Here is a 27,282-nt window from a genome sequence, read left to right as displayed (position 1 = left end):
TTGTTATTGTTTTTATTTCATTTATTATCAAGGGCATCATTACAAGATAACAGACAATAAAAGCTTGAAACTTCCCAGGTCATTTCCAGTGGAAAATTATTGGTATATTAATTCCCTGGGAAAGGAAGAATCACAATTAGTTTGAATAATATATCGTAAAAGGTACTTAGAATTAATTAAAATAAAGAAATAAATAATTATGATACCTCTTTTATCCTGCCATGATATGTTTGACGAAAGCTGTTGAGAAGAGAAATACAAAAAGGGTATGTTGTATTAAACAAGATACAGTATATGATGATTCTCCATCTACTTTGTTGTCAAAATCATGCAAAAGGTAATTTCTACTGATTTTTCTAGTTGTCTCATTGTCTGTTTTTTCTGTCATTTTCTCTGTCTGACGATGGATGTCAAATGGAACATTCATGCATTTGCAAATTAAATGGTCCCACCCAGGCCTTATCATACATGATGACTGCTAACTCCGACATCAAGGGACACAAAGACAAATAATTACAGTACATTTGGATTCAGTGTGTGGCATTAATTAATTTTACATTTCCATTAAATAAAACATTCTAGAGTCAGCGTCTTCAAAATGGAAGAGGAACAGTATCTGTCACCAAACACAGCATGTAGTTTTTAATTTGGCACATGAGCCAAATAGATGAAAAACTACTTTCCCTGAATTCCCACACATGTAATGCTACCATTTATTACATATAGTATCTGTTAGATCGAGCAATGTCAAAATGAGTAAGAGAATAGTTAGAAAGATAAGGAATCCTTTGAAGTAATATCAATACATCAACCATTACATCCATTCTTGCAGACTGCCTCCTTCCAAATGCAATTATTTATACCACTTGTTTTGCAAGCTATCATAAAAATGATATTAAAATGTTTTAAGTGGTGTTTTTTGTTATATTAAAAAAACATAACAAGAAATTGTGAAATTAACAATTTAAATATATTTTCTAATAATAGTGCTCACTCTGTTGAAGTCTGCAATTGTATCAACTACTATATTAAAGTATGCAACATTGTTAATTACTCAAAACATTATGTGTTTTTGCTCTTAAATATGGTTTTAAAGCCACTATATATATAATGTATTTTATAATTAAAATCTAAAATAAAGGATTTTCTGATTTTTTTGATTTTTTTGTTTTCTTATTTCCATTTATATACAATTACTGATAGTTGTACCGCTTGTAATAAAAAAAAATTCTATTCAGTATTTTGACATTCTATATCTCATTTGGAGTTGTGGTAGCAAAGTGGTAACATCCTGTCTCAGCAATGTGATCATCATATTTAAAGAATTGCACATACTGTAAGCACTAATGGGTTAATAAATATTTAATACTGTATCAATTAGACTGACACCAACACCGCTGCAGTACTTTAAGGATTCACGTCATCGCCTGGTAGTTTTACAGAGAAATGCAGTCTTACTTCAGATTATTCAAAAATATACAGAAGTGATGTGACCACACTAGCACCTCTTGTATTCTAGATGGATACATCTGTATTTCTGCAGTTTTTCACACTTTAATTAAAAATCAGAAAAGGCAGCACAGAACATAAGACTCTAACAAGTGTAAAAATAAGCTGTTTTCACAGCTGTTTCACCAAGCTTTTTGCTGTTGCTGATTTGTATACATTTTCAAATATATTCTTCATAACAGAAAACTAAAAAATAAAAATTGTACAGAACAGCATATATTTTTAGTTGGAACACTCTGCATTCCAACTAAAAATTTTATGTGATACAGTATGTGTTTTTAAAATATTTAAAGGATTTGTTCAGAAAAATAAAATGGTAAGAGGGACTTTAGGACAGAAAGAGGTTAAACCACCAAAGGCTAGCATGTACAGTATGAACTTAAAACACATTACAAATGTTATAGCATTAGTGATGTTTATGACTTAGTGATATGTTACATTTTTTTTCTAATACTGTCTGTATGTTATTTAACTTATTGTGGTTGCTGCTGATGTTCTATTTTTATGTTTCTGGTGTTTCACTAATGTTGTGTATTCTTTGTATTGGAGCATACTGTACATGTAAATACGCATTTCATTGCACTTGTGCAAATTACAATAAACTGAACTAAACTGAACTGGAGCTTTCTCTCAAAATGACATTACCTTCATAGTTTATGCAGCCATTGGCATCTTCTTGTCCAGCCATGAGTTGCTCAACCTCATCTTCTCTCATTTTCTCACCTGAACCAACACATTAGTTAATGAATGCGTTTGTTTCTGCTGTGCACTCAATTTAAAGTTACTTTTTTATTGCACTCCATTATTAAATCATCTTACATGATGGTTGTGCTGCATCTCACAGGATGGTTGTGTTTCACTTGGGTTTGGTTTGCAGTTATCTGCACTTTACATATATTCAAGAAATCGCTACAGTAACATATCCACGGGCACTTACCTGTGTTTTCCATAGTATTTTCTTAACCAAAACATGCTGTCTTAAAACCCCTTTTTTAAAATCTCCTTTGAGGCCTTGAACATAATTTAATATATTGTACACATTGTCCAACATTATGGGTTGTGTGAGCTGGCTTGCCAGTCACCGCCCTGGCGGTGAATAGCAGGGACCTCAGCCACCAGGTTAAGTGGAGAACTCTCTTAAGCTCAACTGGCTGGTTCCTTGTTGAATGAAGCCGGATGCCTGCGTTTGAGCCCTTAGCAGTGGGGGACCAACCTGAGGCGGCAGCAGCGAGGGCGCATACTCACGTAAACCCAAAAGCGCTACAAAATACTCAAATCTACAGAATGTTTCAAAAAGGTTTAAAAATACTGGTTAATGTCTACAGAAGTGTGCATTAAAGCTATACCAATGTAGACTTAATCTACGAAGCCTATATTATTTCATAAAATTTTCAAATGTGAAATAAAGTTTATACAATAGGAAATTTCAAAAAGAAATTGAATACATTAATACAGCAGTAGCTGTTTCTAGTATTTGTTTTACCCATGAAAAAACATATATTTGTTATGAAACATGATAGATCAGTATCTGCTGTGACTTCCCAAAGCATTCACAAAATTGTGACACTATTACCACATTAATTGTATTATTTTATCAATAGAATGTCAAGTGATATTTTATCCTATTCTTTAGAGGTTGTGTCAAGCTAGAAAAGGCTCACTGGTTTATACTGTCTTCTGCTAACTGTCTTCAATTAGGTCAAACAATGGAAAATTCTAGTAATCACTGAATGAAATACCCCACCAAACTGATTGATTTATTCAAGTGTTGCATACACCTCAAAATATAATTGTGATGTTCAACTGCCTGAAATGTCTCCCAAACAACCTTCAAATACAGGTATGTGTGACACTGTGCTACCATCATTCTGCTGATTCACAAATTGTTTTGCCCTGGAAATTCTTTCCATTTTAGGTAAGCATTGATTCCAGAAATATAGGGAAAGGCGGTTAAGGTCCTAGATGAGTGGGGTAACTATGTTAAATGAAGAATTTTCTTGTTTTCTTCATCAGACTGGAGCCATGGCTAGATAACCTATTCTTTTTCTACTAGCATATCCTCTCAAGACAGCCTTCAATTGTATGAAAAATGATCACTCTGTTTCAGTAACAAAGATCAACTGCTCTTATTTCAGCGAAATGTCTTTTTGTGAGTTTTATATATACATTGCACTTCAACATATTTAAACATTTGTGTCGATTTTAAAATCAACAACACACACAAGCATTTTTGCTAATCCCATGACTTACAGTAGCACAACAGAATCACTGGCATTATTTATTCTGTACAGCAAATTCAAAATGCCTCTCTAATACTCTTTTAGTATTGTGTTTTTTACTGCTGCATTTGTATTTTGCATTAGTAAATGTACTGAAAATCTCAGTTCCAATGTACTTCCTGTCATTTAACATAAATAAATATAAATATACAATGACTTCATGTACAGCATCAGCACAAAGTATACTGTACTTACCAAGTGTAGCCAGCACATGGCGAAGCTCAGCTCCCATGACACTCCCGTTTCCCTCCTTATCGAAAACCCTCAGTCCTTCCACAAAGTCCTCAAAGGTTCCTCGATCTTTGACTTTGCTGATATGTTGGTGCATTGGCAAGAATGTCTCAAAGTCTAGCATCTTGGAATTCATCTCTGTTAAGAAGATGTTTGTGATTGATTCATTAAATATCAAAGTTAGACAGTAAAATCCAAGAAGTTATTATGTGTTGTTTTAACTTAATTTTATAGATTATCCAGTGCCATTATATGTTTTGATTAATTGTTTTGTGTGGGTTATATCAAGTGAGATAAAATCAAACAGAGTGTGTGTGCCATTGCGTTTTGTGGTATGTTTTCAATCTGAGTGATGCAGGGAAGGGGCAGAAGTGAGCTTAACAAATACTATATATTTGGATATTGAGTGCAGTTCGATCCTTTTGACACTTAAAGAATCTAATCAACGGGTGTTACCAAGTTACAAGTCTGAAATGATGGGCTTTACAACAATTACTTTGTGACCTTTCTGGGATAATGAAGCAATTTGACTCAAGCAAGCTCTCTTTCATGAATCCATTCACATACCAAAGCAAAATGAGCAATCACTGCAAAAAGAGACTGGCCCTGAATCAATAATTTCCTAGATACCAAGTGTGACTTAAAGTCCTATGATTTTCTAGTTTAACTAGAAGCAGTTTAGAGGACTCACTTGTATAGATGAACTAACAGTAATTTAAAACATATTTGAAATTAATATAACAAGTCATAAAAAATGAAAAAGTGAACACTCCACTAACCTATTAATACAATTAGATTTATTCATATTAGAAAGTGCCCCTTCAGCCTGTGGCCTTGTGTTTTCTACCTTTCCAATTATATTACTTAGATATATATATAAATATGTATGTATTAATTTGACTTTCTAAACATTAAGCAGATAAAAACTATAATCAGTATAGAATTGACACATATTATTGGAGAATCTTAAAATCTAAATACTTGTTAGCATGATGCTGGGAAGTTTCTCTAAACAGAAAATCAAGCTTTTAAAAATGCTAGTGAAAACAACAGAGCACATCAGTTACAATTAGAATTATATTCGCTTTCCTAAGGTATTGGGTATGTATTCAAAATGTGTATTTGTAGCTCCCTTTTAAATATTACTTAAAACAAATTTACTTAGCTGAAAAATAATGATTCACTTACCCTCAGGCTTTGGCTTCCCTAAAACTTTCATGACTTCAGCATTTGTTGGGTTCTGACCAAGTGCTCGCATTAGATCGCCACACTGAGCATAAGTAATTTTCATTTCACAAGTCGGAGTTCTGTCGAACAGGGAGAAAGCCTCCTTGAAGTCTAATGGCAGTATGGGGGAGAAAAAGTATTTTTGAGCAATTTAGTAAATATTCTTATATCTTAACACAAAATACTGTGAAAAAAATTACTATATATAATATATTTTAAAGGAGCACTGTTTCAGACTAGTTATATTAAAATATTATATTATAGCAAATAGAAAATCATTACCTTATAAAACCTACAAGTAATGAATTATTAAATATGCCATCTTGTGGCATGTAGTTGTTTTAAAATACCTTTAGTTTGAACTGAAAATCAAAGCCTACAAAATTGAATTGTGATTTTATAATTTATTTACAGTAAATAAAATATTATAGAGGATTTCACTTTCACAAATACAGTAGAGAAGTTACTAAATGTTCAAATTGGTATACATTTTCTTAGCTGTCAAATTTATAATGAGATTTCCATTTTTCATCTGGGCATCTGAAATCAGTTTTATTTTATTTCATCAGACATCCCGGTGTTTATAGACATGACATGTAAAAGGTAACATCTAGGTCAACATTTATTTTTTTAATAGAATTTTACTTGGAGTTAAATATTTTTTTATAAACGCCATATACAGTACCTAGACACTGATTATGACATATTCAGAAAGACTGGAGACAGAAAGTAGCAAAAAACTACACTGCCTGGCAATAGCTCACCATCCATAATTTTGTTTCTACTGAAATACCCTTCTCTGTCTGTGTTAACTAAAATAAATAAAAAACAAAGTTACATTGGCACAGATGGCTTTCTTTACTTATTATCCAGTTGTAGAATGTCAGCAGTGCTACCAACTTATGGTTCAACAGCTGACAACTTATAAATAGAAATTATTCTACATAGAAAGATCAGTGTATTGTTATCCTTGAGGATCAAAGCCTATAATTAACTTCATTGTGAACATGCCCATTTTTGATAATGGCTGCCATGTACCACATGATTCTTTCACAGATTTATATGCATGGGTAATATGGAGGAATTTGTTGGCATGGTTTAAGGTATGTCTTGGCATCATCTGTGGTGGGTCACAGGTTCTAAGCTACTTCCAGATGAGTACCAGGATATTTATAGTAACAGGCTTTTTTTTGTCTTGCCGAGAACAGTAGAATGCTGACCTAAAAAGGAACCACAGTCTTAATGAAAAAAATCAAGTGCTTGTCTATAGTTATATGCATATAATTAAAATATTTTTTGTGCATTCACATTCTAGCTTTTAAGTAGATACAGTAGTTTGAATAAAACATTGCATCTGTAAGCTTAGGAGATAAAATTGATACAACCAATTCAACCTTGACTAATTATGCTGAATATTTAATTGAAAAACTACTTGACAAAATGATTTCTGTAATATGAAGTTTGCTTTAAAGAGCTACCTATAGGTCTAAAGCTTTGTCAGCACAATTATTTTATACAATTGTATACCAAATCACTTAAATGCTTTGTCGCATCTTAGGGATTTGTATTTTTCACAGGCAAGTAATAGAATTGTACAGTATGTTTGTTCATCCTGTTCCTCATTTCCACAAAACACTTACAGTAGCTGAGATAAGTAAATATGACTACCTTGTATCTCCTTTACATTTTCTACAGCTAAACAGTCATTTTAAAGTAAAAATATTTTGAAGGAAAGTCAAAGTCAAAGTTTATTTCAAAGTCAAAGTCAAAGTTCATTTATCAAATGCACAACAATATGGCGTGCAGCAGTAGTTGCTGGCAATGAAATGTCTTTTTCTGCGAGCTCACAAAAATCACAAGAATCACAAAAATCACAATATTTATAATAATACAAAATTCACAAAACTGAGGTTACATTTTTGAAATTGAATAAAACTCAATATGAGTTGAGCTGTTATGTGTCCATGGTGTGTGCAATATATACATGTAGTGCAGTTTTGCTGAATACAGTGAAAACTGTGTGTCCATGTAGCCATTACAGGTGATTTGCTAATGGAGCTGCACGTTGGCTATTTAACAGTCTTATTGCCTGGAGGTAGAAGCTGTTCCGTAGTCTGTTGGACTTGGACCGAATGCTTTGGTACCGGGTACTGGATGCTTGGTAGCTCACAGCTGGTGATAAGATACGCTGACTTTACCACCCTCTGCAGTACTTTGTGATCCCTTGCAGAGCAGTTCCCATAACAGGCAGTGATGCAACCAGTCAGAATGCTCCCAATAGTGCACCTGTAGAAGTTGGCCTGGATATGTGACGGCATGCAGAACTTCTTTAGCCTGCGGAGAACGAACAGGCGCTGCCATGCTGTCTTGACCACGATGTTGGTGTGGTGGGTCCTGGTTAAGTCCTCTGAGATGTTAACTCCCAGGAACTTAAAACTGCTGACCCTCTCCACTGCAATCCCATTGATGTAAATAGGTGTGTGGTCTCCTCCCTGATGCTTCCTATAATCCACAATCATCTCCTTTGTCTTACTGATGTTAAGAGAGAGGTTGTTCTCCTGGCACCATGCTGTCAGGGTTTCAACCTCCTCCCTGTACGCAGACTCCTCACCATCTGTGATCAGGCCAATGACTGTAGTATCGTCCGCAAACTTAATGATGGAGTTTGAGTTATGTCTGGTGTAGGGAAAACCGGTTCAGGGACGCCAAATATGTAATCATAGTGGCTCTCTGAAGGCACCAGTTCTGTAGGGTTTGGGCATTTACTGAGACAATGATTAATTGTAGCAGTAAATCACAAAGTTGATTCTTTTGATGGCTTTAGAATCCAACCATGCGACATAACTCAAACAACGCGCACACACAGGTACTAATACACGAGGATACATTTATTAATACATAGAATATGCATGTAAAACTAACAGATCTTATCGAGAGGGTTCTCAGAATACAAAAGATATATATTCAATCAGTTACAAAGTGTTACACATATCAAGAGGACATACATTCAGTATATCATTCATTAAGACCGTTTCGTAAAGTGAACTTGGTTACAACTTCTACATTAGATACTCAAACAAGTACACAACTCTTAGGAATTAAATTGATATCAACTGGTTGGGATAACAATTGAATTCTCGAGCTGTAATGCATTGAAGTTGAAAACTCATCCAATCTTTGGGGATTCAGATCTCCTGCGGGCACAAAGAAAGAGTTGCAGGCTGTTGCTGTCCAATCCGCGCTCTCTGGCTCCGTGCCAGGGTGTGCTGTGCGGCTTGTGACGGTGCGCTGCTGATGTTCACTGTTGGCTTTAACTAGCAAAGTTTGTGCACAGGAGAAAAGATGACTGTGGATTCCAGCAAGTCAGGAAGAGGACCAGTTCGTTCCTGATGAAGAGCTAGTTCTGAATAGTGATTCAGCTTTCCACAGTTCCGACCTGTTCACGAGGCCTGCTGCTGGTTACTCTCTGGCAACCTCCACTCTAGACTCTTAGAACAAAGGAAAGTTCTGGCACTCGGACACACTGGCCGTTCCGTGGTTGTCCGGGCTGAGTCTCAGGATGGTCAGGAGGCGCGCTGCGAGAATGTCCTGCCCTTGGGAGCCTTCTGCTCCTGGGCCGTCCTGCCCTGGAATTCTCCTTTGAATTCCCTTTAGAATTGTTGAATCTGAATCTTGTCTGAATCTTGTTGAATCTCCCAGGCTCTCTGCGTTGCCTGTTTTTACCTGGAGGAACTTCAGCTCATTGATTGGCTGAAAGTTCCATGGGCATCAGAGTCCCACGTGGGTTACTCGGCCCTACCAGTCCCTGATTGGTTGATCAAGGTGAGATATGAGTCACTTACTCCTGACACTTAGTAATGCAATCCAGATGTCCAACTGGCACTCCCTAGACAGATAGGCGCCAATGGATGACCATTGATCATGATAGCCAGGCTTAGCTAAGTGCATTCCCCTTTGGGAGCTGTCCTTATCAAAAGAAAACATCTTGCATGAATGGTTTCTCTGTGGCTGCACCACAGAGATGAACAGAGAAATGGGGCCTCATTTGGGAAGGCTCAGAACACTTAATTCTGCCTTATATTTAAGCCTCACCGCTACACTGGTGACATAGTCATGGGTAAATAAGGAGTAGAGGACAGGGCTTAGCACACTGCCTTGGGGGGCTCCAGTGTTTAGAGTCAGGGTAGAGGATATGTTGGTGTCCACCCTCGCCACCTGCAGACGTTCTGTCAAGTAATCCAGGATCCAATTGCAGAGGGAGGTGTTCAATCCCAGGTCCTGGAGCTTGATGACAAACTTTGAAGGCACTATGGTATTGAATGCTGAGCTGTAATCAACAAACAGCATTCTCACATATGTTCCTTTCTTATCCAGGTGTGAAAGGGCAGTATGGAGGGCAGTGGTAATAGCATCTTCTGTTGATCTGTTCTGGCGATACGCAAATTGCAGTGGGTCTAGGATGTCAGGCAGTGAGGAGGTGATGTATGCTTTGACCAGCCTCTCCAAGCACTTCATGATAACTGATATGAGTGCAACAGGGCTGTAGTCATTCAGGCAGCTGACTCTGGGTTTCTTAGGAACAGGGACAAAGGTGGTTTTCTTAAAACAAGAAGGAACTATAGACTGAGCTAGAGAGAGATTGAATATGTCCGAGAAGACATCTGCCAGCTGGTCTGTACATGCCTTCAGAACGTGGCCGGGGATGGCATCAGAGCCAGGGGTCTTGCGTGGATTTGTCTTTTTAAAAACTTTACACACATCCGCTCCGGTTATGATCAGTGGGTTTCCGTCTTGGATTTCTGGAATCTTCCTGACTGGATCTGCGTTGCTGACCTCAAACCGAGCATAGAATGAATTTAGCTCATCAGGAAGAGAGGCAGACTGTTGTGCGACATAGCTGGGTTGCATTTTGTAGTCTGTAATGGTGCGTATACCACTCCACATGGTCCGTGTATTGCAGCCATGATAATATGACTCTAATTTAACTCTGCAGATGTATTTAGCTATTTTGATAGCTTCCTGAGGTCGTATCTGGATTTTTTGTATTGATCCATATCGCCAGAATTGAAAGCAGCTGTCCTAGCTTTTAGTTTGGCCATATCTCACCATTTACCCACGGTTTCTGATTTGGATATGTGAGAACAGTAATCCTGGGAACCACGTCTTCAATACATTTACTTATGTAGCCAGTAACATAGTCCGTACACAGATTGATATTATTTTTGGCAGCTTCTCGGAAGATCTGCCAGTCAGTGATAGCAAAACAGTTATTTATTGTAAAATCCGCTTCAACTCATACAACAATAATGTATAAGTTAAATCCCATTCAATATCTGATTCCTATGGTTACAAAACAGTTCAGAAATAGTTTAACTATTACGAACTTACAAAATTCAGTGATCGTAAATATACGGGACCCTGCAACAGTTTTAAGATTCCAAACTGGTATGGATTGGCTGTGTCATTCTTATCATATTTGCTAAATATGCAGTAAAAGTCACGGAAGCCTTGTGTTGTGGCAGGGGCTATCACACTAAAAATTAACTGTTACCAAACTTCTAATAATTTTTCTCTTTGTAAAAGCAGAGGAATGTAGCTGAGAAGAAGTCTATTTGATAAAGATCTTCCAGGTCTGGAAGGTAGACTGGGACAATATAAAGCTTTACAGTAAATTCAAATGATACATGGTGTGGCTTGGCTCCATGCAGTCTCCCTCTGCTAAGACCATGTGTAAAAGTTTACTTCACCATTCATCACCCAAATGATGGAGTTACCAGAAGTATTTCTGATAAAATCCTAACCAATCATCAACTGTGGAAAGAGTTCAGTTCAGCTGAACTGGCAATCTAACTTTACCCTGTCTGCATGCAGTCCGAGCCAGGTTGTAAACTTTTCTGACAAACGTCACAATAAGAATGAGTGAGTAAAGAACATAAATTTGCCCAAGATATTGTTTCTGCAAGAGAAGCAATCTTGTCTTGTTCTTTTGCCTGATCAACCAAATAAGACAGATGGACTCTTTCTGTCAACATCCTAAATATCCAGGTACATTCCAGGTTTATTCAGTAAAAAGCTATATTGTAGAAGGAGCTAACTTCCCTGCAGAGCTACCTTCAGCAACCCTAGGCAAAGCACAGAGCAAGCAGCTACCAAGTCGGACTACAGACTTCTGTAAGTTTAAACTAATCAATATACAGTACATGTGCCCAATAGGTCTTTGACTATAAAGTTTATTTATTCACATTTTAATTTCTCACAGTAGAGCTATTATTCCAAACATGTTTTATAGTTTAGTTCATGACAGTTTACATGTATCTGAGAAAATTAATGATTTAATTATACAGATGCAGCCATTCAAAGTGCGCCGTACAGACACGTACCTGAGGTAATTGGCTATGGCGTCGCGCATCGTGATGTAAAATACCACGGTATGTGATTGGTTGACCGACAGGGGCATTCGTGATCCATTGGTCGGTCGTAGAAAGATTTACAGTAAATGTCTTTACTGTGCCCGTTTTAGCATTGAATATTCATATGGAATTTTACCACTGAAAGGAAATCTTAGTACCTGAGCATAAAAAGAATAGGAGCATACTGTAACGCGTGTGAAGGCCATAAACGATATTAATTTTGAAACATAAACATACAGTATATGGCTGGTCTCGGTACTTTAAAGAAAAAATACACACCGGTATTCCATTTCTCCCTAAACATTTTAAGCATCGAAGTCTTTAACTAACATATGAAATAGCATGTAAAAAAGTGGTAGTTTTAAGCTTTTCTGCTAATACAATATGGAATCGCGTATCTAAAGAAATTAATAATGATATGATTATATTCGTGTACTGCTACGTTTCGTTGAAAAAATGGAATAGCAATATTATGGACAATTAATTGACTTTTATTTTTTTAAATATCACAACATGATAGAATTTAAGTCATTTTAATAACAATGAATAGTCACCTATGCATTACAATATAAACATTTATATTGATTTAAATCACGTTTTGATTTAAATCGCAAACACGTGTTTAAATATATGTGTTTTTTATTCACAATCAGACAAATGCAACATAAATTGATATCTTTATCTTCTAAGTATCTTATTAAACTTTCAGCATAGCTTTCTACCTGTTTAGATTTATTTTTCTTGGGATCTTGGGATCAAACGTGGAAAGATTAGATTGTAATCGATTTTATTTTTTAAATACATTTTAGAAAAGGGTAATCTATACTAAAAAGCTGTACCCCACCTGCTATAAAGATACATATTGTAATACTTTCAGGTTCAGATAGGACAGACACAAGAACTCAGACTTGTGGAGTTAAAGCAAGTTAAAGCCTTGATTTTATATATCACCTTTAAAAGTGGCATCTCAAAGCAAAGTAAATACCCAACACTGATTGTACCCATCTGTCATGCTAATAAAGCACCTTGAATTGAACTGCGAGAGAGAGAGAGAGAGAGCACAGACAGGCAAATAAGATACACTCCACAGACATTCATATCAGCGATATATCATAAAACGTTTGTACATATAGTTAAGTTATTATTTGTTTTTCAGGAAGTTAAAAAAACACTTGAATTATTTATCTCGTCTCTCGAAATAAAATTATTTTTCAAGCAATGTAACTAACGTCAGGCAACGTTTTTTTTAAATCCAACATTGACAGCCACATCTTAAATCTTGTCAGTCAGCTCTTTTTTCTCTATTTGAATCATGGCAATTCAAACAACCTGGGATAACAAGTGGTCTCAAAGTCACCGAGTTCACAGAGCTTCAACAATAGATGACAATTCCCTTCGTCCTTCCTTAGTCTTCCTGAAATTGTCAAATTACGAGTGAATAAAAGCATTTTATTAAAAACTTAATAAAAAATATTTTTTTAATCACGTATCTAAGGAAATAGCAGTATAACCTTGTTCATGCACAAACAGTGGCATGTTACATTATTAATTTGGGTGTCTCCTCTTGCCAGAAAGCTCTAAATTGCATTTTGAGTGTGTTTTTTGACTTTTTTTTAAACTGCAACCCATAAATAAAGCTGATACTGTTTAGACTTTGAATTATTTTAAACTGTATTACAGCAGCACAATGCACAATACAATGTAAATTACAAAAATGCACTTGGAATCTGTTGTCAGGCATTTTCTTTTACTGTAACGGACATAAAAACTCCCTTGCTTTTAACAGAGCATTTCATAACTTCCAACTACGAAAATTATTTAAACTGCGACACTTATCATTCAACCAGAGCTCGAAATATCACAAGGATCCTCAAGAGCACAGCAAAGACTGTATTAAAAGTATACTAGTGACAAACTAGTATACTTTAGATCTTTTTTTCTGAACCGGGGAAAATCTGATCATGTTTCTCTATAACAATAATAAAAAACATTATTTTACATATCACCTTTATGTGATATCAAATAAAGGACAGCACATACAAGGGTTAATTGCAAAATGGATAGCGCAAAGAAATTTAAAATAGTCTTCTTTAGATTTGAGGGCAGGAGTGGATTGCAGAAGGCATAATCAGCAAATTAGGAAAACAAAGAACAGGACAGGTGAGACGTGTATCCATAGAGCGAGTGATCAGAAAAAGGAACAGCTATTACGCCCAGGTTTTACACTCTCTCTCTGCTGAATGAATAAAAGTATTTTATTAAAAACGTGTTTGCGTTTGTCTGGGTATTTACTTTGTAATCTGTGGTTTACATCTACTGTATTGCTTTGAGATGCCACTTTTAAAGGTGATATGTAAAATGAAGTTTTTTTATTATTGTTATAGAGAAACATGATCAGATTTTCCCTGGTTCAGAAAAAAGACAATTAAAATCTGTAATCTTTCCACTTGTATGTCATTGGAAAATACAAAAAGTTTCTGCTTTGTGTAAGGATGGTATCAAAAAGTAATCTAAGTGGTGAGAAAGCTGTGCTCCTTAAAGTGCTTTACAGGATAAAAACAATAACAACAATAGTGTTAGGCTAGGCAAACGATTTTTTTTATAGAAATACAAAATGAGATATAATGATGTGTTCCGGCTTAGACATTAACGAGTACAGCCCCCCTCTCTGCGGGAGTGCTGGCTGTGACAAATTAAAACGGTTTCACAGGTATTTTCAAAGTAGAAGGGGGCAAGATTTCCAGCGAAAGACACCTCCCCCCTCCAAAAGTACAGTACTTACTAGTTAAGAAAGCTAGGCTCCTCAATGAAATTGCTTTAACATTAATGCGTTGGTGTAACAGTCCGGGAGTGGCAAGCTTCTAATGTCAACTCGACTACGGCGAAAGGAACCCTTCTTTCATTGGAAGACAATGAACATATTCTAGCCCTAAATTAATTAATAGTTTACATGGTTTACATAAAATACATTTTTCCAAGAAAGTTTAACCTTTGTCACTAATTAAACCACTAAATAAAGACATAAATATAGAAATCTTAAGATTTTTAAAATACATGAGTTTGCTAAAATGGATCCCTAACATTTATCAATGCACTCTCGCAATTTACTGTTTTAATGTATAATTGATACAGTAAATTAAAAGCCTCACATGGATTTACTTGTAACTTCTTCTCACTATGGTGCAGAAAAAAAAGATGACTGTGTAATTGTCTGTAAGGGCGAGAACATGTTTTTGGAAAATAAGCTGTCTGTGTCTGTATTGTTGACCAAACTGTGGAAAAAAGACTGGTCACAAGATGTTATCCAAATAATATTAGACAATAAGCATACCCTACATTATAAGTTCTGCCTATAACATAACATTAATAGTACCCTTGATCATTCTTCCTGCAACAAAGCAGTGCTGTTGAACAAATTGCAAACTGTTTACCCTGAAATTGGTACACAAGGAATCTACCATCAGCAATGCCCAAATTAAACCCAGTTAATGGCATCTCCCTTTTGTCTGTGACCAAGACTGTCCATAATGTTGATGCCCAATGCAGATGTTCAAGTCAATACTGTCTTAAAGTATATCAGACATCTTTTAACTGTTTTGTCACTAATTTGTATGTTTTGTGTCCTGATGATAGCATCTGTCTGACAGGTCCAGTTCTGTTCTGAAGTTGTGGCACATTGATGCCAGAATTATCATTAAAATTACAGGATGATTTAACATGAAAGCACAAATTGTCTGTGAATCAAATTTATGAGTAGCATATTCATTTGCTATTTTCCCAATAATGATAACATTATACCTGCGTACTTATACTGTACAGTATATAAGGTCTTTTATGTTATATCTGTCAGACAGATTTGGTATTTGCACTGCCTTTTTATTATTCAAAGAACAATTATCACTGAAAATAGACTTCCAAGGCCCTTGGATACAGTTGGTATCCTTTACACCTTTAAGGAGCATAACAATTTTAGCATTCATTTCTACTTTAGTAATAAATATACATCATAGGCTGTAAGGCCTGTTACAATTCTTGATTCTTCTGATGTGATTCTTATTACTGTTGAAGTTGTAAAACACATTTCGTACTTACAGGGTTTGTCTTAGACTTTTTATTTGTAAAATGTAAGGTATTTGTGTCTTTACAGAGCTGTAAATATCTTATCAAATGCTGAAGAATTGATACAATACCATTAGATTCACCTTAATATTGATCCTTAATGCCCTGTTTTCTGGAGAAAAGCATTTTTAAAGTTAAAGAAATTCCAGTATTCACGTTCATCTGCTGTGTAAGTGTTGTTTGTTGTGTATATTTGATAAATTAAATATTCTGATTTTCTCTGAATCTCAAAAATCTATATTAGAAACACACATTTCATGGAGAAATATGGTAAATATGATATATTACATGGAAATAATATAATTTTCCTGTCATCAATGCTAAATAGTAAATTTTACATACAGTACTGTAGAATATTATGTTTTGCCATAATATACTCTATGTAAAGCTACAGTATGTGCTCCTTAATTGGCCTACCAGTGCAAAATTTGACAAGATCTGTAGTTCTACATAAATTAAGCAAACCTGCAGGTGTTTCTATTTTCTTATGACAATCTCTGGTATACAGCATTCACTTCTTCCTCATTCAGAACATTCAACTCTCATTAAATATCATATGCTATAGAAAATCTATTTGCAGGTGTTGGCATTAGGCATGTTTACAAGTTGTTAATCATATATAGAAACAGCCATTTACAGTATTTAACTGTGTCAATATCTTCTTTAAAATCTTTCACAAACAGCACAAAAGGGAAGCACATACTCTTTGAAATGAGCCACAGCGTTTAGATTACTTTGGCTTTTTTCATTCTATGCTATGTAATGCCACATAATTCAGATGTCAAATAAAATCAGCAAGTCCCAGCACAACATTGCAAACTCTGTGATAAATGACCACAACCATTTTGTCCAATTCATATACACTGTACATGCAATATATTATGCAAACTCTAAGGATGTTTGTTATCAGTTAAGATTATTAAAAATATCACATTTGCAAATAAAGTACACAACTTCCATGTCTGTTCTGCTGAAAAGAATATTATCATGATACTTCCTTAACAATATACAGTATATATGAAATCCTTAGCAATAGCAATTACCTTAACAATATATATATATATCACTTCACAAGGATTAACAATGTGATATACAGTATACAGTATCATGAGTTAAGTCACAAAGGTGAAGAAGAAGGTTGCTTTCATTATGAAAAAATGTCACAAGAGAAAAAAAACACACTGAAGACACTAAGCATAATGTGTAGTTAAATAGTTGCCTTCATTATTGAAACTTTTTTCCTTGAAAATTTTCTTGTAAATTATTTTCTGTTATTTTAAAATAGCTTCTCTGAAAATAGGAATGTTCCCAGACTTTTAGAAATTAAAGAATGTAATAGAAAATATTCAGTTTAAAAATTAACTTACCTTCAATTTGTTCAGGTGTAAATTCGATCTGAAAGAAGCACAAATTAAGGTTGTTAAAATTAACTTCTGTTAAACAGTGTATAGGCCATGCACTTTTTTTAAAAAATTGATTTTTTAAAAAAGCTGTATAATTTCAAAACAAAGAAACACACAGTAAAGAAAATGATGTAAACGTTTTTTTGCAAGCATAATAAGTGAGATTTCTGACAAAGGCACATGGACATAGTGCCCCACTAAGTTTTACAAATATGGTCAATTCTATATGGTATATATTTTAACAAATATGAAAATATTTTAATGTGTATCCTTTCCAATGGGAACTACTATGCTACAAAGCAAGGCTTTGACAAGTTGAAAATGTTTCTTAGACACATTACATTAAGGAGAAATTTAAGGGTGGGTACAGACAAAATGGGAAGGGACAGAAAATGTATAATTAGAATACATTAAGAGTAAAAGTACTGAAAATCACTGACATGTAAAAAATAAATGTTTAAAAATGAAATGGCAAAAAACAAAAACTCAATATAAAACCAAAAGTACCATATACTTATGATACATGTTTGCTTAGTAAATTTGCTTTCCATATCATATTGTGTTTGTTCACTAAATTAAGCACTGTTACCACTCCAAGAATAGTTTATGATAGGAATTAATAACAGTTCATTAATGTAAAATAACATGATTCACAATTAATGAACCTAAACAGCATTCCAAAGATAATAATTCGTCTACAGCACAAAGCAGGGAATATAATTGTTAATGATATATTTACAGTATATCTTGGATCAGTGTTCATAAATCCAATTATTTCTGTTTAAAGTTTTGTTTCCCTATAATCTTTTTAACAAACTTAAAATAATCAATGTTTATATTTCAGAAAGGTTTTGCAAAACATAGCTTAATTAATGGAATCTGTGTCAATTTTCATTGTAATATTCAGTACACCTCAATGCTTATTCTGTGTTAATTAACTTCTCATAATTTATCGCACTCTCTTCCCCTTCATTTTTATGTTTGTGAACTATACAGTAGATTAAGATTAAGAACTAAGATTCACTTAATCAATATAGAGTATAAATATTACCCATTGGTTTTGTCTTTAATATACATAATGCATTAGCCATAATATATGAGCTAAAGGCAAAAATAAAATTCAAAACAATGGCAATGATGCACATTGTGTTATCCAATGGTCCTCTTCTCCTTGTTTTGTAACATAGTACCACTTCTATCTTTTCCACATAAACCAATAATTTTGTCACCTTGTTTCAGTGTTTCTTAGTCTTACTATTCTTCTAAGGACAGCAGTCCTTAACATTAAAGAATAAATAGAGGTCTTGAATGTGGACTGCATGAGGTTAGTGTTCTGCATGATAGACTAGCAGTGCAGCTGCTTGGAGGTGTTCTCAACATGTCATTTTAAGTGGTTGCCAGGTACAAAATACATTACCACCATTTACTAAATTAGTCCCATAATCTTTGCTTATCAGCTGGAGTTATTTTTTCTTTATATGAACAACAGGATGTAGTAGATTAGGCTAAAATTTGAAATTAGAAATTACGTGACATATTGCTTTTCAGTAAGGTAGAATCTAAAGAAAGTTCTTTCACATATAAAAAAACAATTTTGCAGCTCTGCTATTAAAGCACCGAAAAAGTATTCAGCTTTCCAAATGGTGTATCAAAATATCACATTACTCAGCTCAAATCTGAAAAGAGAAATGCTGAACACAATTCTTCATCTCAGTTTCCACATGATCATCTGAAGAAATGTTTGGGTTATGCTTACAAAAGGGTTAGAATTATGGTTTACATAGTAACCTACGTCAGTGATCAGAAGATGTGGATAAGAAAACCGGGTGTTATTCCTGTAACCTATTACAATGAATAATTTGTGCCTACAGGTTTAATGTGTGAAAAACTATTAAAACTTTTCAGGTACATACAGTACATAATAACCAATTTTTCTTTCAGTCCACTTTTTTGTGGTATGGGTCTAGGAACATACTTAATAATGTAAAGAACAGTTCTTTCTGGACCCTATGCGGACAACACAATCTGAAGAAGTGGGGAAACACTAGGAAAAAGTCATGTAGGAATACGGGGCTGAAAACAGGGGGGGCGTGTCCAAAGTGCGCTGGTGCACGGGGGAGGTGTGGCCGAGGCAAACAATCCAAAAGTAATCTATAGAGGGAATCCAAAAACGCAGGAAAGTCCATAGCCAGGTGATCCCTCCAAACAGGGAATTAAAAACACAAACCGGGTCGGAACCGGTGGACAAGGACCAGGAACAGAGGTTAAAACCTTAACGGGACCAGGCGCTTTCAGGTCCCGGACTCGCACTGTGCGGAAACCAGATGCAGAGACAGAATGAACGTCAGTGCCTGGTTTTTAAGGTGGGATGGGAAAAGGGGTCAGATGCACATAATTAAGTCTGAAGTGAAAGGGCTGGAGCACCCTTAAGGAGGAGGGCCTATAATCGTGACAATAATCCATTCTCAAAATTCATTTTTGTGTCAGAGAACCTGTATGCAAAGGTGATCTTGAATGCTACCACATTAAAATCTCTTAACTTTAAACAGAGTTTTTGAAGTTTCAAGTGTTGTTGCTCTTATTTACAGCAAATATTAAGATTCCTGAGGCTCTATACACTGCACATTCAGTACAATCTTTGTACTTTGTGTTGCTAATGATGTTAAATGGTTCTGTGATTTACACCTGACATTCAGTAGAATAACCTTCTTGTGCTATACACCTGTTGATTTTTATTTACGTGGGTAATTCAAATGTCTGTACAACAATGTCACAGAATATTGAATAATAACTGTATGTAAGCTCGAATGCAATAATACAAATTCATAAGCTTTAGTGTATTTTAACAAGCTTTAATTTTGCAGTTCTGATTTTCTTTTATTGATAAAACAATTAAGATGGGGTGAATCTCGAATACATTTTTTTTAATTAGAACATATCTACTTTTAGCATTCACAAGCCTTTGTCATGACATACTCATTTGCTTAGGTCTTACAGTATATAACCATCCATCCATTTCCTAACTGCTTTATCCATTACAGAGTTGCTGGGGAGCTGGAGCCTATCCTGGACTATCCTGGGCGAAAGGCAGGATACACCCTGGATAGAATGCCAGTCCATTGCAAGGCAAACAGGCAAAACTACCCACACACTTACCAGGGACAGTTTTTCTAGAAGCAGATTTACATACCATTATCTCTATGGACTGTGGAAGGAAACCGGTGGATTCGGAAGAAACCCACATGAACATGTGGAAAACATACAAATTCCATGCAGATAGTACCCCAGGAAAGTAACCCAGGCCCTAGTGCTGCAAGGCTGCAATGCTAACCACTGCACCAATTTGCCACACTTCCTACAGTATATATAAACAAACATTTGTTAATTATTAGGATTCCTCATTGTTACGTCCCAGTGTGTGTTCTGTGTGTGTTTTTTTCTATGTTCCACACTGCTGACCCTTGATTGTTCTCCCTTCCCCATTGGCCAACCATCACACCACTGTTTCAATATGATGTCATCATCAATCAGCCCTCAGCCAATCAGAACTCATTTTATTCACTATATAACATGGAGGCTTTCAGGAAGAAAAGGCCTTTTGTTTGACTTCGGTCCCGTTTGGTTTTGGTTATTGCTTTGCTTCGCTTCTGGTTATAGCTTTGGCTTTGTTTGTTGGTTTGTTTTGCTATGTGTGTGTGTGTATTTTCATATAGCTTCGGCTTTGTTGTTTTGTTGGTTTATGTTAGTTTCTTTGTACTTTTGTTTGTTTGTGTGTTCATCTTTGTTTTGTCATTACCTTGCCCCAGTGTTACATGTTCAACTTTTGTGTTCTTTTGTACCCTGCTCCTGGTGATTACTCTTGTTTTCCCTTATTTCTATTCCTGGTTCATTTGTGTTTTTGTGTGAACTTTTGTATATAAGGTTTAGTACGGGTGAGTGCCATTTGTCTTGTATGGTTTTGGGTAGTCAGTGCAGGTTAGCTAGGGTGTTGAAGACGCCTAAGACCGTGTGTTTCTACTTTTCTTTTGTAGTCAGATTAGCTTTCCCTCACTGTCCTAGCCAGCTCCATTTTGTTTGTTATTTTCTTTTCTTTGGCACCACTCTAGTTCCTTACCCTTATCACGCTTCCTAGTCCCTCACCAAAACCCACCTGCTTCCAAAAGAATTATCCTAAATGAAACACCCCTTTCCCCCTAGACACTTGGGGTCGTAACACTCATAAAAAAATAAAATAAAAAATAAATTTATCTTGTCATTAATATTTTTCAATGAACTCACTGAGACTTACAGTAAATGTACAAGTAATACAAAATACACACTAGAAAAATGTAGATTTCATGTATCATACTAGAAATACTGTAGGCACTTTTTAAATACAATATTAAAAGCATTTTTTGGCAACTATATTGTATATACAGTATTGAAAAAGCCAGAAATCTAATTCCATGTCTAATCCATAAAATGCTAAAATACTAAAATTAAAAACATAATAAGCTTCCTTCTTTAAAAGTACATTATTGATGCCTCCACCTCTTTTAGAGATGACAAATTGCATGATGACCACCAGTAAAGTGAATGGTTAGTGGATAAGTAATGGCACCTAATAGAACTATAATGTTCAGCTATTCAGTATTTTGTCTTTTTTGTTTCTATATACTGTATTATTTTCCTCTTGGACAAGAGACCATATACATCTGACCATATGTCATATGTGAAATAATTTCTTTTATATCAATATTTACAGTAGCTTGTGTGAGGACACTTCATAGAGCCACATTTCACAATACTATTACACTGCTCACAAGATGCACATTAATAATAACCAGAAGGTCCAGGTGCCAGCAATGTTTGCATTGGTTCAGTTATCTGCTTTATCCAGAAGACACTTTGCATTCTGTCCATGTTAAAAAATAAAGGAATCTTCCAAAAAAAAAGTGTCTCAATCAGATTGTAAGATGTACCAATGTTTATGTGGAATGTTTTAATACTGTACCATCTGAGTATTAGAGCTTCTGTAAAATCATTTTTTTTACAAAGTCACTTCACAGTACATAGTTTTAGAGGTGGTATGAAATGATTTAGAATGCATTAATTAAAAATGTATTTAAAAAGAAATAAAAGCATACAACAAGTCCAATAGAATTTTTTATGCTAAAAAGAAAAACATTTGAAAACAAAACCATAAACATGACATAGTAAATATAGTAATAAAATTTAGTTATAAGAACAAATGATGTATATAGGAACAAAATATGGCCAGAAATCTCACAAAAGAGCTTTTAAGAGATTTTAAAATTTCTTTTCACTCCATTTTCTTTTGTTCAGTTAGAACAGGATGAGAGCATTTAATTCAAATTATGTTGTTGGCTTAAAATATAAAGCCACAGGTTTTCATAAAGGAAAAAAAATGAAGTAAATTGTGGGTGGTCTTCACCAAAATCATAAGCATCATATTTCAAGTGTTAAATGCCTCATGCCATTGTAATTTATCTGGTTATTCCCAAAACCATTTGTTCAAACTTTTGCAGGAGGAGAAAATATGGAAAAACTGCCAAGCCTTTCTTGAATGTATTTCATAGTGTCAGATGTGGACACTTTTAAAGATCAAACACTTGGTATTTTCTCAGCTTGACCATAAAAAGAAACCATGAATAGAAAATAATAATTTTGCCAGAATGAACTAACTGATTTTGCTGAAACTCTGAACAGTCATACAGAGATGTACAGTACAGGTCTGCTGTGCAATTGTTTGACTGCTTTTAATTGCGAACTTCACCCTTCTGGCTAGAAGTTGTGTATTTAAAAAGACTTTCTGTTTTCTGCTCTCTTTTCAATGATACATAATTTAGGGTGTATATTTTGCGAATAAATATTGATTCCCATAATTCATTGTGACTGCTTCTTAAATTACAAAAAAAGGCAGCTGAGATTAAATCTATGAATATATGAAACAAAAACCAGTACAGTAAATATTTGAAACCTCTATAGACAGACACCTTTCTGCAAATTTGAAATGCAATTTATATATAATGTATGTAGATTTTTGTAGAGGGAAATGTAGATATTGGGGGAGGGAGCTTTAAAGTTCTAAACCTTAAGTGATTGTTTCATAATCACTTAAGGAAGCTCATTTTTGTTACTTATTTAATGCTTAGAAATGTTCTGACAACTATATGGATTTGTTTTGCCTTTGCTACATCTGTATGAGATACAGATGAGATACTCTCTACAGATAGAGAGAATTTTAAAAAGCAAGTTAAATACAGATATGTAAGATACTATAAATACAGTTGTGTGTATATTGAACTTGTGAATTGAGTTTCGAAAGAAAATATTGGTTTTACACATTCCACTGTATTGCTCTAATAAAACTTAATGCTTAAAAAACAACCGGTATTTCAAACTTCTTTTTATAGTGGTTATTTTATAGGACAATAGACCTTTTAATGAAGTCTTATGTGAGACATAATCAAAAAGGCATGCCAATAATATATTGATAAATCAAATAATGTAGATGTGTCAATGGTAGGTAATAGTATAAAAAAAATCATTAGCAGCTGCACTACATACCGCCACACTTTGGGGTTCAAACTCTGGTTCTTTTGGGAGCTCAGGTTCAGGAGGCTTAGGGGCTGGCTTGGGAGGTTCCTCCTTCTCTTTCTTCTTTGGTGCCATGGTGCTCCTGGTGTGTAGTTGGATGAGAGAAACTGAGAGTTTAGAGGTTCGAGCACTCAATGGATGAAGAAGTCCAGCAGACCAAGGGCTTTATTGTGTGCCCTTTGTGTCACTCACACCCACTTTCTTCATGCCTCTGCTGATAATAGTGGAGTGCTATAAAAGGACATTGGATTTGTGATGCTATTTAAAATAACTGGACTCAACCATGCTCAGAATTATGCATCCAGTAAGGCACACACTTCATTTATTCATTGATTAAACTAGAGCTCAGGCCATTTTACTTTCTTTCAGTAATGTGTAATTTAATTTGTGAGAATTTTGTTATATGGTTTTAATGTATCTGTGCATAAAAACAGTTGTAATTGAGATTTCACTTCTTACTTCTTGCTGAAATATTCTTACCTCCTATAATAATTAATTTTCCCTTAGCTGACGTTAGTTACAGAAAATATGGAATAGTTAACATAAGATTGGTTTTGTTGATGTCTTGCTCATTACAGTTAGGTAGTAAATCCCATTTTCTGCTTACTGTACATACTGTACCTCTCCTTTAATTTATGTGGCCAATAAGAACTAATGAAAAATCCTCAATGTTAGATTAAATAACAAACAATATATGATGATAAATATTTCAATTTCAGCTGTATAAGTGACAGCTGCTTTAATAATATCTGATATTTAAAATGAATCACAAACAAATTTAAGGAGCTCAAAAGGCTAAAACATTTGGTTTTACCTGTCAAAGAGGGTAAACGCTGTCAAGCTTGACTGATCCTACCAGATCAATCCAAATGCTGAATTCAATCTGCCATTCTGATGTGAAACTGGGAAACTCTTGGGTCAATTGTTCGGTCAGGAAAGAAAAAAAATGTCAGGCAGGAAATAAATCTAAGGTGACATTTATATTGAGTTAGGACTGAATATTTCGTTTTGCATTAGCTGCTTTTATTGCTGGCTACTTTCAAGAAGGAAGCATCAGTTAGACCTGTCCAATACATGAAAAAAATAAATCTGAAAGTTATGAAAATAAATGGTTGTAACTATGGTCTCAGCTTTACTACATTTTTAGAGATTGTGATTTTACCAAGTTTATCTCCAGCCTTGTTCTCCGGATGACGACATCTGCAAAGGTGACCCCTAATATTATTTCAATTGCTTTCCATGCCATACTGAATGAACAAATGTAACCTATGTCAGCCAAGCTACAGTATGTACCAGTCCTAAGTAAACAGTGGTATTTAATTCCCCTGGGGTTATCTGAGGATGGCACTCCACTTTTGTGGCAGACAACTGGTTCAGACTTTATAAGGAACCAGGGGATTCTGCTAGTTACAGCTTGTGAGAAGTGCAAAGATAGCAATAACTGGGTGGTGCTGCTCACGTAAAATAGCTGTAGTCTGTAGAACATGCTAGATAATTTCAGAAATAGCAAGAGTAACAAATACATATATATTTTAAACACAGTTAAATGTTCTTTGAGTTTCTTCAAGCACTTAAAAGAATAACTTTCAAAACATGAAAAAGAATCCCACATGTAAAGGAGCATCTTGCATTACTCATTTTGGATTTTTTAAGAGATCAGAGAAAAATAAAATGGAAAGGCAAGGTCCAAAACTAAATACCAAGTCCTATAGGGAAGTACTGCATATAAGTACATTAGTAACAGAAAACAGAAATAGTTCTGTTTAGGTTTGCAGCTTAACTACAGTAGTAGTCAATCTTACAAATGACTAACATTTTTTCTATTAGATAAAACTATGCTTAGGGTGGATTTGATGTACTTAAAAACATGAATTTTTCAGCATTAATATTCTGTATTCACTGCAACAACTTAGTTTAAATAAAAGCATACAGCAGCTCATACAATAAAGTTTGAACACAAAGTTCAATATCAATGTTAAACATACAGACACAAAATGAGTATCTCAAAACTGTATGAATAACTGTATGAATAATTAAGAAGTAATTATTGATAGGGTACAGTATTTCCTGATCATAAAATAAACTGAAAAATGTTTAAGATGATAAGGGTGCCCTTTTGCTTACGTTTTCTAATGGATTTCTGCAGAATTAAATTAAGAAAAACAAATGACCCAAAAATGAAGCATTCCACTAAAACAGCTGCTACAGCATGTAAAAAGGGGTGTTTATAAACGGGCACATTAATAATCATTTGGCTACATACTCTAAGTGGCTGGTACAGTAGATAAAAGTAAGAACCCGTGGCCCACACCTCTTCCTGAGCAAGAGAAAGAGAACACTAAAGTTGATTAGCTAATTAAAGGAATAAAATGTTTTAATTAAAACCGTTTAAATTAATAAAATGGCAGGAAAGAAGAACCTTACAATATGTACATTCATAAACACACAGTTACAGCTGTACATGGGCTTTTGCTAAACATTACAAACCATTACAATTATCCAAATGAATCTAGAGATCTTACTGATATTATTTTGGAAAACAAAATAAAACATTGGAAAAGACATTTTGTGCTCTCACTCATTCAAAGTGTTAATGTGGGTTAAACGTTCTTTTCCATATCAGTTACTGATGAGCCCTTTCAGTATTGAGAGCAAATCAGGCTTAACAGTAATATTTAATGTCACTAATGAGTATGAATAAAGTTAACTTCTGTTTTCCATTCTGGGCTAAGAAGATTGAGATGTTTAAATCTTAGCGTATGATATACTGTACCTAGAATTAGTTCAAGTGGATAGCTGTATCAGCATTCTTGTTACTATTTGTTTCACTCTGTTTAGACCAGTAACATGTTTAAGAAGTACTCTACCAAACACTGAAAAACGAAATATAGGATTATATACAGTAGTCTGCAAATTAAATTAAATTTCTAAAGCAAAATGTCTGATAAGTGTAGTGTTTAGCAAGCCCATTCAGTCAGTTGCTTAGCTGAGCTAATGCCATCTGTGCAATGTAAACCACTTCAAAGACTCTATCTGGCTGCAATGGGCCAACACAAAACATTTAGATCACAAGCACCAGAAAGGAAAGCTTATAAACATTGAGCCTGTCCAGCTGTCTATTTTAGTTTTAAACTACTGTTCACTTGGTATGTAGCATGTGTGAACAGAAGGTGATTTATAAGAATTGCTGTCTGCAAAAAGGGTGTCGGTTTCCTCTGCATGACCTTCAGAAAGACACAGATTGAAATACAATTATTAGGATGCCTCATGCAGAAAATGTCACTGAAAGAATAGCAGAGAATGCATATATTAATACTAATATTAGTAATCATAAAATATATTCAATTTTATAACCAATATAATCAAAGTATATACAGATATATTTTAAATACACCGTTGTCTATATTTTATATGTATATGTTGTCTATATAAGCTGTATTTTTATGTGTGTTGGAAATATATTTGTATATAAATATACACCTCAACTTACAGTGCATTTCCAAA

At 34.7% G+C, this 27,282-nt stretch overlaps 1 protein-coding gene across 1 annotated transcript; it reads right to left on the bottom strand.

Annotated features, from left to right (window-relative positions):
• myl13 (myosin, light chain 13) lies at positions 1 to 23,948 on the bottom strand. Its single transcript, XM_006634189.3, has 7 exons — positions 23,749 to 23,948; positions 17,143 to 17,170; positions 5,208 to 5,357; positions 3,984 to 4,157; positions 2,155 to 2,232; positions 207 to 240; positions 1 to 115 (listed from the first exon to the last, which is right to left on the bottom strand). The coding sequence occupies exons 1-6, from the start codon at positions 23,851 to 23,853 to the stop codon at positions 212 to 214; spliced, it is 564 nt and encodes a 187-aa protein (XP_006634252.2). The 5' UTR covers positions 23,854 to 23,948; the 3' UTR covers positions 1 to 115; positions 207 to 211.
• Between the last annotated feature and the right edge of the window lie 3,334 nt (positions 23,949 to 27,282).

Source organism: Lepisosteus oculatus, chromosome 6, assembly GCF_040954835.1.
Source record: "Lepisosteus oculatus isolate fLepOcu1 chromosome 6, fLepOcu1.hap2, whole genome shotgun sequence".
NCBI classification, from domain to species: domain Eukaryota; kingdom Metazoa; phylum Chordata; class Actinopteri; order Semionotiformes; family Lepisosteidae; genus Lepisosteus; species Lepisosteus oculatus.
Note: the sequence above shows the minus strand (reverse complement) of the source record. Positions and strands in the feature narration are given on the sequence as shown.

Coding starts and splice junctions, on each gene's coding strand:
- myl13 (XM_006634189.3), bottom strand. CDS start 23,853: ATGGCACCAAAGAAGAAAGAGAAGGAGGAACCTCCCAAGCCAGCCCCT. Junction 17,171..23,748: donor TTGAACCCCAAAGTGTGGCG/GTATGTAGTGCA, acceptor TGCTTCTTTCAG/ATCGAATTTACACCTGAACA. Junction 241..2,154: donor TGGCTGCATAAACTATGAAG/GTAATGTCATTT, acceptor TCTTCTCAACAG/CTTTCGTCAAACATATCATG.